Raw genomic sequence first — 15,436 nt, 5'->3', positions numbered from 1 at the left:
CTGAGAAACACCGTTAAGTGGCTACTGTGTATTGATGTGGAGGAAATAATGAACCACCGCCATCGTGCTGTAATCCCCACACAGAGACTGCCATCAATACCGTACTTGGATTCCCCCTCACTTTCATATCGCCTCTGACCTATATTCGTCACGGCGTCTGAAGTGCTTCAGACCGCCACCGTGGTCTGGTGGTACAGCGTCCGCCCGGAGAGCGGAAGGTCCGGGGTTCGATTCTTATAAAGTCATACCAAAAGTCGTTGAAAAATGGTACTTGGTGTTACCCTGCCTGCCGATCGGCATTAAGGGGCTAAAATAAGGACTGGTCTGCCCTGAGTCAGTATACAGTGTCTGAGTGGGGTATTCATGTTAAAGTGCGACATGGTAACTCAGTGAGCTAGCACTATAAATCGCCATTAGTCCGGACTAGTACAAGCAGCAACTCGGTGTCCTATTTGGATCTGTGTATTGTAATTCAAAATGATGGCAGCGTCTGTACCACGCTTTATGAGGTAAAGTTCGTTTTTCATTTTCCGAAAATGTCCCTTATGTGTCGGGCAATATACCATCAGCTCCATTTTTTGTCGTCAACTTTTTCTTAATTGCTTAGGCACTTAGGAGATTGTACAATTTATTTAAATTTCATTTAAACACAACGAAAGTTATAAAAACGTACGTTCTTAATGAAGGACTGATTAAGTCATTCCGGGAATTTCCTGGTAGACCTTCAAAGAATTATAATAACTTCCCACACGTCATCACCTCCTCACTCACTGACACTTACAACAGTGTTCGTGGAAGGTCCTAACGATAGAGCAGGGAATGCTTACCATTTGCGCGAGCACCTGGTGTCATCACTGATTTTCGGTTATGTTTGTTTCTTTCTTTATTATTTAACGACGCACTCAGCAATATTACAGCTGTATTACAGCGGTCTGTAATTAATCGAGTCTGGACAAGACAATCCAGTGACTGACATCATGAGCATCGATCCACGTAATTAGGATACGATGCCATGCACCAACCAACTCAGCGAGGCTTACCACCCTATTGATTCCGTTGGCCGCGTTACGGCCAGAATCGTGTTAAGCCCATTCCTGGTGTCCCCCGCAGTGATATTGCTGGAATATTGCTAAAAGCGGCGTAAAACCATACTCACTCACTCACTCACTCACTGATTTTCAGTGAATTCATAACTGTTGTGCCTTTTGACGCACTGTGTGTCTGTATTCAAGACTGGTTACTTCTGACGTTGACGTTAAATTCCATATTTTAACATGTACTTATACGCTAGTAGTTATCCAAAGTGTCATTGGGTACCGTTTCTTTGTTCGTTCTTAGCGCTACGACAGTCTAAACTACAATACTTTAACACAGACTTACGATCACTTTGTGGAAAGGGGCTCACTGGACAAGATATTTTTGCCCACCCCTAATCCACTTCCAACTCAGTCCTTGATCTTTGCTATTTACCTTTTACAAATATTGGTATGGTTACTGTGCCCGAAATTGCCACAATTTTGAACAACCCTAAACGATTGATGTCAGGTGCAATGTTGTCAATAAGTTGAAACCACAGGTTTGAGTTTAGTGCAATGTGAATATCCTGAGAATAAAGGGGGATAACGTGCCCGGCCATAAATGTGAGTGAGTGAGTGAGTGAGTTGGGTTTAACGCCGCTTTTAACAGTATTCCAGTTATATCACGGCGTGTCAGCTTAATGTGGGAGGAAAGCCCGAAGTGATGCAGGTCTCAGACGTTTACCACTTCGGTGAAAGCCTCAAGCACGGGTATGGTGCTGACAAACCTAGAAACAGAATCAGGGCGAGTCGGGATTCGAACCCACAATCATAGGTTTCTGGCGTAGCCAAGGGACACAACTCTGCACAGCGAATCGCGGCGCCTTAGACGACTGGGCCACCCGTGCCCCCACCATAAATGTTAACCATGTCATTAAAATCAGATCTTAGTTCTCGCTATCGCTAAACAAAGATCTGACGACGTCTATTTGCCACGTCAGAACGAACTTTGGCGAACTTTGACCGACCAATGAAATGACTTGTAACAAGGAATCGACACCAGCCAATTACAAAGCAATTTCTCATGCTTTACGGCACTAGTTTCAAACTGACGACTACCATTCCAGACTACGCTTTGAAAAATATCGATTCAAAATATTAAAACTTAACAAAACAAAATTGCGTAATGTCTAACAGATGGCCGATATTGCATGGTAGTACATCTCACGGGTTATGGGAAGTTTTTCCCCTTTCAAATGTTTATCCCATGGAAGCGACAGATAGCCTATGGTTTTGACGGATTCAGTCATAAAGCCCTTAACCGTCGTTCGGAATACCCCGTGTTAACCTTTTTATGGTTGTGTGATTAGAAAACACATCCCGACTGTCACTTTACCGATATGGTAAGCGGCGTTCTTTTTGGATGGATGTTAGGTCGTTCTTACATGACCCTTAATGGAATGTCCTCAGATCTTTGTTTAGTGGTAGCGAGAACTAAGAGCTGATTTTAATGAGGGTGAAATTTTAATACATGTCACGAATACAATGAAGCATATTCTCTTAGAGCCGAGGATACAGGACCGTTCAAAGAGATATTTTAAAAGCTCTTTAATGGAAACTTGTTTCAACCGGGTTCATTGGTATTCTATTTCAGAGGCTTATCATATGTTCATTGAATTTCGTATTTTGCATCTTGGCAAGATAAACTTTCTGTGAAATATAAACTGGGGGGCAAAGGAAAGTATACCCTGTTTATTCATATAAGTGAAAATTGAAGGGACTGTTGCTAAATTTGAGAATGACCTCTTCCATGTTTGAAATGTAAATTTGTGCAAAGAATGCAAATTTATTTATTTTTCAAAAATAAGATGTCTAAAATATTCATCAATGGTTGTATATTATTATTATTATTATTATTATTATTTACAGATTAAAATAAAAAAATGCAGCAAAGAGGGTTTGGGTGATCCTGGCACAGTCAGGCTGGTAATGCTCATCGTAAGCTCAGGGCCCTGGTCCCCTCTACACGCAGCCCAGACAGCGAATGGGACTTCTCCCTGGAAGCGCTGCCTAGGCAAACCCACCCAGAACTTTTCGGAGAATGTGAAGACTCCCCAAAACTGCAGCCTTCTGCAATACCCAGATTGTCAGAAGGGCTGTATTCCTGGTAGCAAACCCGCGTACTCTCCCAATGTCAGTCAACAGATTGGGAGGTACCAAACCTAAGGCACCGAGAACAATGAGGAGTCGGACAACTTGGTACATGGGATGCAAGTGTGACATTTCGAAAGCGAGGTCCGCATATTTGCCATGTTTTCCATCAATTTTGTCAATCACATTGGTGTCGAAAGGGACAGAAAATTCAATGATATTAATGATTCCATTGTTTTTATCAAAAAGGACAAGATCAGGTTTGTTTGCCTTGATGCGTCTGAGGATGTATTCCAAAGGATTTTTGTATTTATCATTTTCCATGACGCCCTCCAAATATTCCGGGTCGTACCATGGTTGGTTGGTTGGTTGGTTTGTTTGTTGTTTAACGCCGCACTCAGCAATATTCAAGCTATATGACGGCGGTCTGTAAATAATCGAGTCTAGACCAGACAATCCAGTGATTGACATCATGAGCATCGATCCACGCAATTGGAAACAGAAAGCCTTCTGTTTCACTTTTCAGGCCAGCCGACTTCATTTAAGTAAAGGACTCTGCAGGGTTGCTGATCTTCTCAAAACACCGCATATAAACTCGATACAGTGATCGTTCAGATAGTCTCTCCTTGAAACACAGAGTCTGGGCACTCTGATATGGCACTTCGCTTGGTCGACACTCATTTCCGTACCGACCAGAAACATCAACAAAAGTAACACTGACATTGAGATTATGGCCCACATCCTTGGCTCGTTTAAGTTAACAATGGACTGCCTTGTTTTCATCATGAGTCTTGACATGCTTCACAAGAGGATCATCAGACAAATAAATGTGTGCAAAAGTGCACAAAACAAAACATAATCATAGGTAAATATAAGCGATTGAGGAAAGAGCGAGGGTGGTGGGATCTATTGTCTGACATGATTCTTCGTGTGAGGGTGTCAACAGCCTGAATTTCTTCTTTCGACCAATCAACAACACCAAAAGAATATTGGTATGTACAGCATAAGTATTTGTGGCATTAACTTTATTGCGAGCATTCAGCACTGAGCTCAATATTTTCTTAAGCCTACATTTACTACCGTTATTATTATTATTATTATTATTATTATTATTATTATTACAAGTTTTATGGCTCATATGACGATGTATAGAGGTTACATTGTGTTTGGGGATGGTAAACGGCGTGTATTAGAAACGTACATTGTATTTAGCAAACCATGACAGGATATCTAATACTAGATATCTACGATCCCAAAACATAAGTGCAGTAACCGCTTTAATCATATAATGTCATTTTGAATTCTATCATCCAAATAAGTTTATACGTGACGTCACAATGTCAGTCGGACAGTGAAAACAATCAATATAGTTCCAACTTATAATTGTCATTTAGAAGTGACGTAATTATCATATTACCATATAGTCAAAAAGACAATTGCCTAAAGATAACTTTGCAATGTCAGTGATCGCCTTTAGCGGCAATCCATCGTTCTTCCCACAAGAGTAAAACGTCACGGGGTTTTTAAGACTGACTGTACTGTGATAACGTTTCGTAAGGGGATTACGAAATGCCGTCAGATGTCCTACACATCGACAAAACAACACAAGGTGAATGTCGGACATATTGCGGACAAATCCAACTGGTTTTAGTTCGTGAAAAGATATCAAGCCACAGCGGTCTCAAGGCACAGGTACGGCCCACTATCGGAATTGAAAACCCGGCCGTCATCGCTAAATGATGGCCTGCAGAGTTGCATACACTTGTGAAAGGCGTCAGTTACGCCGATTTTAAAAACCGATTTTCGGTATCTCAGACCGATCGTCAATTCTGACTCGATCCCCGACAGACAAGTGCGACGCCATATTTGTTTGTACATTCTGAAAGTAGTACCTACCTGGCCTTTTATAATTGCATAATGACTGTAAATGACGGATACGTTTGCTATCGGTTGGCTTTACCCCTCCGAGAAACGTAGCCATTATGATAAACGTTCATGTATGCAGATTGTAAAACCGTATACGTTTGTTGATGAGCAAATTCCTCTCTCTCTCTCTCTCTCTCTCTCTCTCTCTCTCTCTCTCTCTCTCTCTCTCTCTCTCTCTCTCTCTCTCTCTCTCTCTCTCTCTCTCTCTCTCTCTCTCTCTTACCTTCACAGGTATGCAGATGACCACAAGCAAAAGGTCAGCCGACGCTAAGCTCAGAAGAAAGGTGTTGGTGATGTTGCGCATGCGTCGATAACGTAAGATGGAGAAGATTACGAGCACGTTCCCAAGCATACCGCACATCAACATGAGACTGTACAACGTGGCTACTGGTATCAGCTCCGCCAACGGCGGCACAGTCTCCACCGACGACGAATAGTCGTATTGGTATTCATCCGTCGTGTTGTTCATTGTTGTTTGCGTGACAGACATTCCCTTCACTGCTCTGTACTTGTCCCAGAAGCACGTCACCAATACCCCGTCATGCTCTTAACAACTGCACCGGCGTTTGCTATGCCACACATCAGACGGTTTAGGAATCACAACATCTGTCGACTTGTAACTGGCCAGGAATATACTGATATTATTGTTTAAAATGTCAGAGCAATTCATCAAATCAATGATGAGGATATGACGCACTGGCTTCCATTCAATTCAGGCGTATGACGGCTCCGTTGAATCCAGTCTGAATTAAAACAGGTTTCAAAAAAAAATAAACATTCCAGATTTAACACGGAAATGGACTTGGGTTGGTATTTTAAACCCATCCGTCGCAAAAACCTTCGATCCGATCGACATGTAATAGTTTTCACAAACAAAAGTCAGTTCCAATTAAGATTTTGAAGACTAGGCGTTATTTTCCATTTCGATTTGACGTTCCAAGTATAGCGCATGTTTGACTTTAAGATTCAGATCTGCATGAGAATTCTGGTGAACGAGACACGAGCAGCATGCATGTTTACTTGAAGCTTTACCATTAGTGAATGGTGTTCGCCAGAAGGTGCCCGGTGTGGTATTGACGCTGTCAGTAGGGTGCCTAGAAGCCTTCTCAGCCACTCGTACAGCTCAACTCCTCTGGTTGGTGCTCCCACGCGGCCACATTCGCAGAGAAGGCCGTGCTAGACGCGCTGAGATCTATCGCTCCAATGATGGTTCATTAACACATGTTGATGCACACTGCCTGTAGTTGCTGTAATTAGAATGAAACAAAATATACCCTATTCTTTTGTGAATTTCGTCCATGTTAATGAGATACATGTTCACAAAAGTGGATAATATTTTCATAATGAAAAAAATAATTGTGACCCACCATGAGATTATGGACCTGATGGGTAAAAAAGGACATTTTGACTTCTTATATATCTTAAAACTACAGTACCTCAGGGCCACAAAAATGCAATTCATAAGCTTCAATTCATATTTATTCCAGTGATACATAGCATCAAACAATTAGACTCGCTTTGTAAAAATTCCCATTTTCATAACTGTTTACGTCATGATTGCAGTTTTTATATTTATCTGATTAATTGAAATAGACATGTTTGCTGAAATGTTTTGAAAAAATGTCTTTATCACATTACGAACTAACAGGAGAAGTTATAAAAGATATTTGTGTACAGTCCGATGCGATTTTTACGGAAGTAAGTTGACGTCAAACGTATTTCTTTATGACGTCACAGCACGATTGTATCCTAGCACCCATTAGGTCCCTTTTCCCCTGGTGGGTCACCTATTTCATTTGAGGAACTCCTTTGTAGTTGGTTTGTTTGTTGTTTAACGCCGCACTCAACAATATTCCAGCTATATGGCGGCGGTCTGTTAATAATCGAGTCCAGTGATTGACATCATTAGCATCGATCCACGCAATTAGGATACAATGACATGCATCAACTAAGTCAGCGAGCCTGACCACCCAAACCCGTTAGTCGCCTTTAACAACTAGCACAGTCGCCTCTTATGGCAGGCATGGGTTGCTGAAGATCTATTCTAACCCGGACCTTCACGGGTCTAATTCCTTAGTAACTCGACTTGATAGTAGTGTTTCTGGTTATTCATTTAGACTTAGGTTTGGTATAACTGTCCTTAAATAAATCTGGAATAAAGTTAAGCATCGCTTACAATACATACTGCTCAAAAACAGTTAAGAACACCCGATTATGTAACATAACTATAGTAAATCTGTCCTGTTTTCCAGATACCGCCTCTTTCATATTATGCCATGACTGAATTATTATATTTTTGTTGTGTTCATTGTAATTCCTGCATTCTGATTAGCTGAAGTGGTCACGTGTTATTGTAATCATTTCCGAGTGAATGTAATACATTAAGCCACGCCCACCGAAGCGGACTACTTTTATTACTACATACGGAATGTCGGGGAATCCTAATATGACAGACAAGGGAATTTCCTTTCTGCTCACGTGTATTTTCATTTTCCAAACAACCGTTTGAGACCGAAGGCCGAGAAGGAATGAAACAGCAAACGCGCAGGCTCGTTCGCCTGTTTTTTGTCCGCTCGTTTTGGTTCCACAAAATTTCATGTCTTTGGGTTTTTTGTTCTAACCCGCATATTTCAAACTGTGTCTTCCCGTTCTCATGGAACTAATGTTTGAATCTGGCGGTATCTGACCATGTGTTTTGAAAAAAAGCCGCCTTCTCCCCAACACAGTGCAGTGCTTCTCGCCTCTTGCCTTGATTGACAGGTCCTATGAAGTTTGTTTTGATCCTTCTTTCCGTTGATTGGCTACTGATTTGTGGGCGTGTCAAGTTATGTGCATAATTAAAAAAATAACCCGAATTCATCATTCGTCACCACTCGCCCATTTCCGTAAACTACAAGAAGACTCGTCCCCCTATCGATGAATGTTATATTCGAAAATACGACAAACCAATCAGAATGCGCGTATGATTTCAAGTTCTTCGTCAAAGAATCACTCAGAAATATTTTTTGATTTTACATATGCCTTGCATCTAAAAATATCCCAAAGACACAGTTAAATGTATTCAATCATGCTGTTTAATTCCGCTCGTCCCGATGTGCTTTGAATTGCATCTGAAATATATATAATATCTGGGGAAAATGTGTAACCATTCCGCAACGAGTTGACAATTGTTTTAGGTATGTCCGTTTGCGCTAAGACGGAACCCGGTCGCAAAATGGCCACGAGAGGGGCACGAGTCGCTATTCAGCTTGTCCCGGAATAACACGAGTTGGTCACGAATGCCGAATTCATGTCACGCCACGGTATGTATTCCTACGCCTGGATGTTTAGCGACATCGACGTTTTTGCCTTCTTTGATTTATACAACCTATTTTGAATACGTTATCACACAAAACACATGTTGTCGTTGTCAAATTTAATTATAAGGCTTGACTGTGTATTTTTTTCGGTTCATTTATTTACAAACTGAAATACTCATATTGAAAATCGATTACCTGATCACGGATTTTAACTACCGGATGGTTACAATTATAAACTGCCGGACAAAAGAAGGTATCCACCAATGTTTGATGGTGGCTAAAAATGAAACATACAAGAAATGGTTATTCGACGGTGATTTGATACGGGTATCATGGTTGTGTTTAAGACCTTACGTCTGCAGTGTTTTGGCGATTGTTTTTCAGCCGATGATAACGTATGTACTACTGGCCAAATCCAACATTCAAGAACATACTTTCTTTTGCCCGGCAGTGTATCGAAGTTGGACGTACTTGGAGTTTAGGCTGTCTTATTTGGGTTTTTGTTGTTGTTGTTCTTGTTGTTGTTTTTGTTGTTGTTTTTGTTGTTGTTTTTGTTGTTGTTGATACTGCAGCCTATAAAACGTCTCAACCAGACCAGCCAGGGATATAAATTATGAATACTGCACTGGGAACCCACTCTAATCTGTGTCACTGTGATACTTCAAACGGCTATCTGCCTTCTACACCCACGCAATTCAAATTAAGAGCTTAGAGCTAAAAGGGGCCAAAATGCACTTTGGCCCTTTTTGCATATTATTGCATAAATAACATCTATGAGATCTTGTGTACCTGTAGAAAAAATATTGTATGTTTTCACTGATGCGTTTTTGAAATATAGCTACTTAAAATTCTATAAAAGGGCCAAAGTCAAGTTTCAAAAGGGACAAAGTCACTTTGTCAGATTTTTTCCCTTTTAGCTCTCATTTCCGTGTGTGGTTGAAACTGGTTGTCTGAGAGAGATTTTGAAACTCACAAACCTGGAAACATAATCGGGCGATAATCAGAGGTTAAACTGACCCACAATCAGAGGTTTCTGGCATGCCAAAGGGACACAATTCTGCACAGCGAATTGCAGTGCCTCAGACGACTGGGCCTCTGATGTCCGTTTTAGATTATTTTTTTAGAATAATTTAAATCCCATGCTAAGATTCCAAACAATTCTAAACAGTGTAATCGTTAAACACGTGTGCTCCATGTGCAGCACATGGCGGCACGGAGAAATCACAAAAGAAATAAATGCAATTATAAACACAATAGAGTATCATAATGTGTTAGCTATGACGTCACAGCGCAATTGTATCCCAATCTGTTAGCTATGCAGTACCGTCCATTGATCTATAGGCGCATAATAAAATCATTTTAAACCGCACAACATACAGTTAAGACCTAGTTGGTGTAATCTTTGCAGTACACTGCCTTATATTGAATACTGTTTGTAGGTCGAATACCTTTTGTAGGTCGAATTCGGTTTATATGTGGAATGATGTTGCCGATGATTCCTGGTCAAACACAGCACCCCAGCCAGTCATGCTTTTTCTTGATAATAACTTGTTTGTTATTCAACGCCGCACTCGGTCTGTGTGTCACCAATTATCGTACCCCCAGGTCAAAATGCTGCGATCTGACTCCTTCACGTGATCTTGATAAAAAAAATACGTATCCCCTGGGAGGGAAATACATTTTTGAGCGGGAGAATAAATCCACTTTTCCTCACCACGAAGCAAAAAAACTTAACCTTACGAGTCACATAGCACAGCCTCACCCCGGCTGAATCGAACAGCTGTATTCTTTCAGTTTTATATTCTTTTACAATTAGCTTTTACACTTGTCAGAGGGGTACTCAAAGTACGTGATCTAGACTACCAGTTGTCGGACTTTCATGTTTTGGAAGCCTCGGTGGCTGAGTGGGTTAGATCGCTGATTCGCGATCGGTGCCTCACTCTGGCAAGTGTGGGGTCAAATCCACGCAATTGGGATACGATGACATGAACACCCATTCCCGCTAGTCGCCTCTTACGACAAGCATAGGCGGCTTTTACGGGAAGCATGGGTTGCTGAAGGCCTATTCTACCCCGGATCTTCACGATTAGCAGATTGAAACATGCCAGTAGGATAAATGCGTTGGAGTTACATGTCGGGGTACATGGTGTTTTAAACCTCACGCGGGACTCGTAAAACCCCCGAGTGGTATTGATACACCTTATAGTATGATCCAGTGATTGATATTTTCACCAACGATTCACGCCGACGGGTACGATGACCGTCGTCAATCAAGTGAGTGAGTGAGTTGGGTTTAACGCCGCTTTTAACAGTATTGCAGTCATATCGCGGCGTGTCAGCTTAATGTGGGAGGAAAGCCCGAAGTGATGCAGGTCTCAGACGTTTGCTACTTCGGTGAAACCCACGAGCACGGGTATGGTGCTGACAAACCTAGAAACATAATCGGGGCGAACCGGGATTCGAACCCACAATCATAGGTTTCTCGCGTGCCCGAAGGACGTCACTCTGCACAGCGAATCGCGGCGCCTTAGACAACTGGGCTACCCGTGCCCCCGTCAGTCAAGTCATCGAGCCTGACCATCCAGTTCACATCGTCGTCTCGTACGACAGGCACACGTTTTGGACCTTTACTAACGAGTCAACCAAACGGGGTGGCTAGTAATTCATGACTATACCCTTACACAGTCAAGTACAGTTCCGTAAACAAATCTTAACGATATAGTTTTGAAATTGGGTACATACGATTTGTATTAGTTTCTATATTTAGTTAGCCATATTGACAACGCAACTTTCGTCCATTTTTCCTCAGGCAGTGACGTGAAATTTGAGAATTAGCATGTTTGTTTGTTGTGTAACGCCGCACTCAGCAATATTCCAGCTATATGAAGGCGGAGTGTAAATAATCGAGTCTGGACCAGACAATCCAGTGATTGACATCATGAGCATCGATCCACGCAATTCGGATACGATGACATGCATCAACCAAGTCGGCGACCCGACAACCAGATCCCATGGTCGCCTCTTTCAACAAGCATAGTTGCCTTTTCCGACAAGCATGGGTTGTATGAAAATAATGAGGAATAGGTGGGATTTTGAGTTGATTCGACTGAACACCGCTTTGGCCATTACTACACGGCTTGTGTATTGTGGGCGGAAAACTCGAAATAGTGCAGGTGTTAGATGTTTAACGCTTTGGTGAAACCCACTAGTACCATAATCAGGGTACTTGTAATCGAACCACAGATCACATTATTCTGGCCCGCCTAAGGGACGCAACTCTGCACAGCGAATTGCAGCGCCTTAGTCGCCTATACCACCGGTTCATCCCCAACTCTCATGTATACTAAGATTTGTTATTTTCTTAAAATAATGTATGGCTAATGCTTTAAACGGCGTCGGGATGGACGAATGGCGTATGCATTCTACGCTAAAGACCCTACTCACAACAGATGATCGATAGCGACTGTTGTAGACCTGTAAGTGTACAGCGTCCTATCCGGATACTGTGACCTGGAAGGAGTCGTTAACCACGGATTAAGCTTGGACAGGACATTAAAGCCCTACACTGATTCTCTTGGTTTTGTTATTACTGAACTTCCGTTTAACATTAGTGGCTTTACAACATCAGGAGGTTTCCTTTACCTCTGCCGGCGTTCAATCACGCTGCCATCAGTAGAAAGATAGTTATCGACCCACTCCAAAAGACTGGAAGACCTAAAGCAACACGTGACGCAATTACGATACGCATTACGATACGCATACGATTGCAATATCACGGCGGGGGACACCAGAAATGGGCTTCAAACATTGTACCCATGTCGGGAGTCGAACCCGGGTCTTCGGCGTGACGAGCCCAAGCTTTAACCACTAGGCTACCCGACAGCCCTACAAAAAGTAGATCCGATTTAGAATTAATCATCAGTAACCGATGCTTCTAAGAATCGACTAACGGGATCTGGTGGTCAGGTTCGCTGACTTGGTCAATGCATGTCATCGTATCCCAATTGCGTACATCACTGCTCATGATGTCAGTCACTGGATTGTCTGATCCAGACTCAGTTATTTACAGACCGCCGTCATAAAGCTGGACTATTGCTGAGTGCGGCGTTAGGCAACAAATAAACAGCCCCAAAATGCCTATCATGTAAGTCATATTTCTCGAATTTAGGTCGCTGTTCAACCTTTCAGCCTGACCAAGCGTATGCTTTTGAATATGAACATTTGCTTGAGGTATATCCATAGAGAGACTTTATGAATGTTCGCTTGGATTTTAAACCCCAAGCGCACATGGAATACTACGGATATATAGAAGTGATAACGTAACTTTAACAGCTAAATAACCGCCGCACAGAGGATGAATCAAGACATATTCGCCGAAAGATAAGCCTGCAACGAATTTATGTTCCCGCCATGATCATCATTTACAATTGAAAATAAACGAAGATTGAGATGCAAAGCTTTTGATTGCTAGGTGAGCTCCTGACGACATGTGCAACAAAGTCAGCGTTAATGTTCATTACGAGACGCCGTTTCGCTGAAAGGTGTTTGGATTGCAGAGATTAAATAGATCGGCAAAATGTCTGTTGCCGTGACGACAGGTGTGTACAAAACAAACAAAATAACAACTATTTCAAACAATGAATGCCCATTTACTTACAGGATACGTGGTGATGTATGGGTGACTAAGCCATGCTTTCTGCATTTATCACGAATTATGTACCTTCAACCGGGAATACTTCTCATTCAGGTGCCTTTGAATGTGACCATTTTATGAATTCTTTCAGAAAATTTATATGATCCCATAATATATAATTTTAAAAATGTTTTCTTAGTTTTAGGGATCAACAAAGTCGCCATGGTGACGCACATACGGGATTTCTTCAACTGTGAACACACAATGCAATTTAGGAAGTGGTCAAATGTAACAAATGTAACAGCTTCTCGGCTACAAATATGTCGGTTTGGCTACAAATATGCCGGTTTTGAGGGAGACACACACCACTAGCGCCATTAACGCCTTCCCGCTCCTTGCTAAACAACGACGTTATCAACTTTAAGTACCATGTGTACGCGTGGAGACTCCACGCTTGCTACATACGGTACGTTAACACGCTATACCTCGGAGGTATTTCACGTACACGACCAAAAACGTCCGTTTTTCTCCACTGTATATCCTCTCTAAACAGGTTTTGAAAGGCGATTCTTGAAATTATATATAAAAAGGTTGGATGTATTAATGATGTGTAAAAAACCGTCACACAAACATTTATTGTCGAGCACTTAATGTTTTTTGCAAGTTTGAATTTGCAACTGCATCATGCAAGTTATTTTCTTGTGTTGTTTATTTCACTCTGTTGTTGATGCTTTTTGCTTTTCCAAACAGTGTAATTCGACGTTTAACATGCGACTAACTAGAAGTAAAAATGTTTAAGAGCATCAACAAGTCCATAACTATGACGTTTGATGGAGTACAGGAAGCACTAACACCTTATAGTGCAAGAGGTACCAACGCCTGGGGTGCAGCATGAAATCACTCAGTACGGGTGCAAAACATTACCACAACTGGCGGATGCAAAAGACAGGTGGAAGGGTGCCTTAAGATAAAGCTTGATCTTCAAGTTATATACGATTCGCTGCAATCTTCAAGTTACATACCATACCTTGCCATCATCAGGTTACAGACCATATGCTGTCATCTTCAAGTCACAGACCATACAGTGTCATCTTCAAGTTACATACCATACAGTGCCATCTTCAAGTTACATACCATACAGTGCCATCTTCAAGTTACATACGATACGGTGTCATCTTCAAGTTACAAGCCATCCAGCGCCATCTTCAAGTCACATACCATACAGTGCCATCTTCAAGTCACATCCCACGCAGTGTCATCTGCAAGTTACATACCATACAGTGTCATATTTACGTTACATACCATACAGTGTCATCTTCAAGTCACATACCATACAGTGCCATCTTCACGTTACATCCAATGCAGTGTTACATGTATCTGCAAGTTACATACCATACAGTGTCATCTACAAGTTACCGACCATACGGTGTCATCTTCAAGTTACATTCCATGCAGTGTCATCTGCAAGTTACATACCATACAGTGCCATCTTCACATAACATGCCATACAGTGTCATCTACAAGTTACAGACCATACAGTGTCATCTTCACGTTACATTCCATGCAGTGTCATCTGCAAGTTACATAACATACGGTGTCATCTACAAGTTACAGACCATACGGTGTCATCTTCAACTTACATACCATACAGTGTCATCTTCACGTTACATACCATACAGTGTCATCTTCATGTTACATACCATACAGTGTCATCTTCAAGTTACATGCCATACAGTGTCATCTTCACGTTACATACCATACAGTGTCTTCTGCAAGTTACATACCATACAGTGTCATCTGCAAGTTACATACCATACAGTTCCATCTACAAGTTACATACCATACAGTGTCATCTGCAAGTTACATGCCATACAGTTCCATCTACAAGTTACATACCATACAGTGTCATCTGCAAGTTACATACCATACAGTGTCATCTGCAAGTTACATACCATACAGTGTCATCTGCAAGTTACATACCATACAGTGCCATCTTCACGTTACATACCACACAGTGTCATCTTCAAGTTACATACCATACAGTGTCATCTGCAAGTTACATGCCATACAGTGTCATCTTCAAGTTACATACCATACAGTGTCATCTTCACGTTACATACCATACAGTGCCATCTTCAAGTCACATACCATACAGTGCCATCTTCATGTTACATTCAATGCAGTGTTGTCTGCAAGTTACATACCATACAGTGTCATCTTCAAGTTACAGACCATACGGTGTCATCTTCATGTTACATACCATACAGTGTCATCTGCAAGTTACATACCATACAGTGTCATCTGCAAGTTACATACCATACAGTGTCATCTTCAAGTTACATACCATACAGTGCCATCTTCAAGTCACATACCATACAGTGTCATCTTCACGTTACATACCACACAGTGTC

The 15,436-nt window shown here is 41.7% G+C and overlaps 1 protein-coding gene across 1 annotated transcript in view; it reads right to left on the bottom strand.

The window, feature by feature from the left end:
* The window catches only part of LOC139479710 (QRFP-like peptide receptor), a 42,039-nt gene extending 35,868 nt beyond the window's left edge, over window positions 1–6,171 (bottom strand). Inside the window, exons 1-2 of the mRNA XM_071262560.1 lie at window positions 6,126–6,171; window positions 5,317–5,836 (exon numbers count right to left, since the gene is read on the bottom strand). Of these exons, the coding sequence (XP_071118661.1) occupies window positions 5,317–5,583 (267 nt within the window). The 5' untranslated portion in view covers window positions 5,584–5,836; window positions 6,126–6,171. The remainder of the gene's footprint in view (window positions 1–5,316; window positions 5,837–6,125) is intronic.
* Window positions 6,172–15,436: the final 9,265 nt, after the last annotated feature.

Source organism: Haliotis cracherodii, unplaced genomic scaffold, assembly GCF_022045235.1.
Source record: "Haliotis cracherodii isolate W230 unplaced genomic scaffold, xgHalCrac1.p SCAF_4, whole genome shotgun sequence".
Taxonomy (NCBI): domain Eukaryota; kingdom Metazoa; phylum Mollusca; class Gastropoda; order Lepetellida; family Haliotidae; genus Haliotis; species Haliotis cracherodii.
The sequence above is the reverse complement of the archived record's forward strand: the minus strand, read 5'-3'. Positions and strand labels throughout refer to the sequence as shown.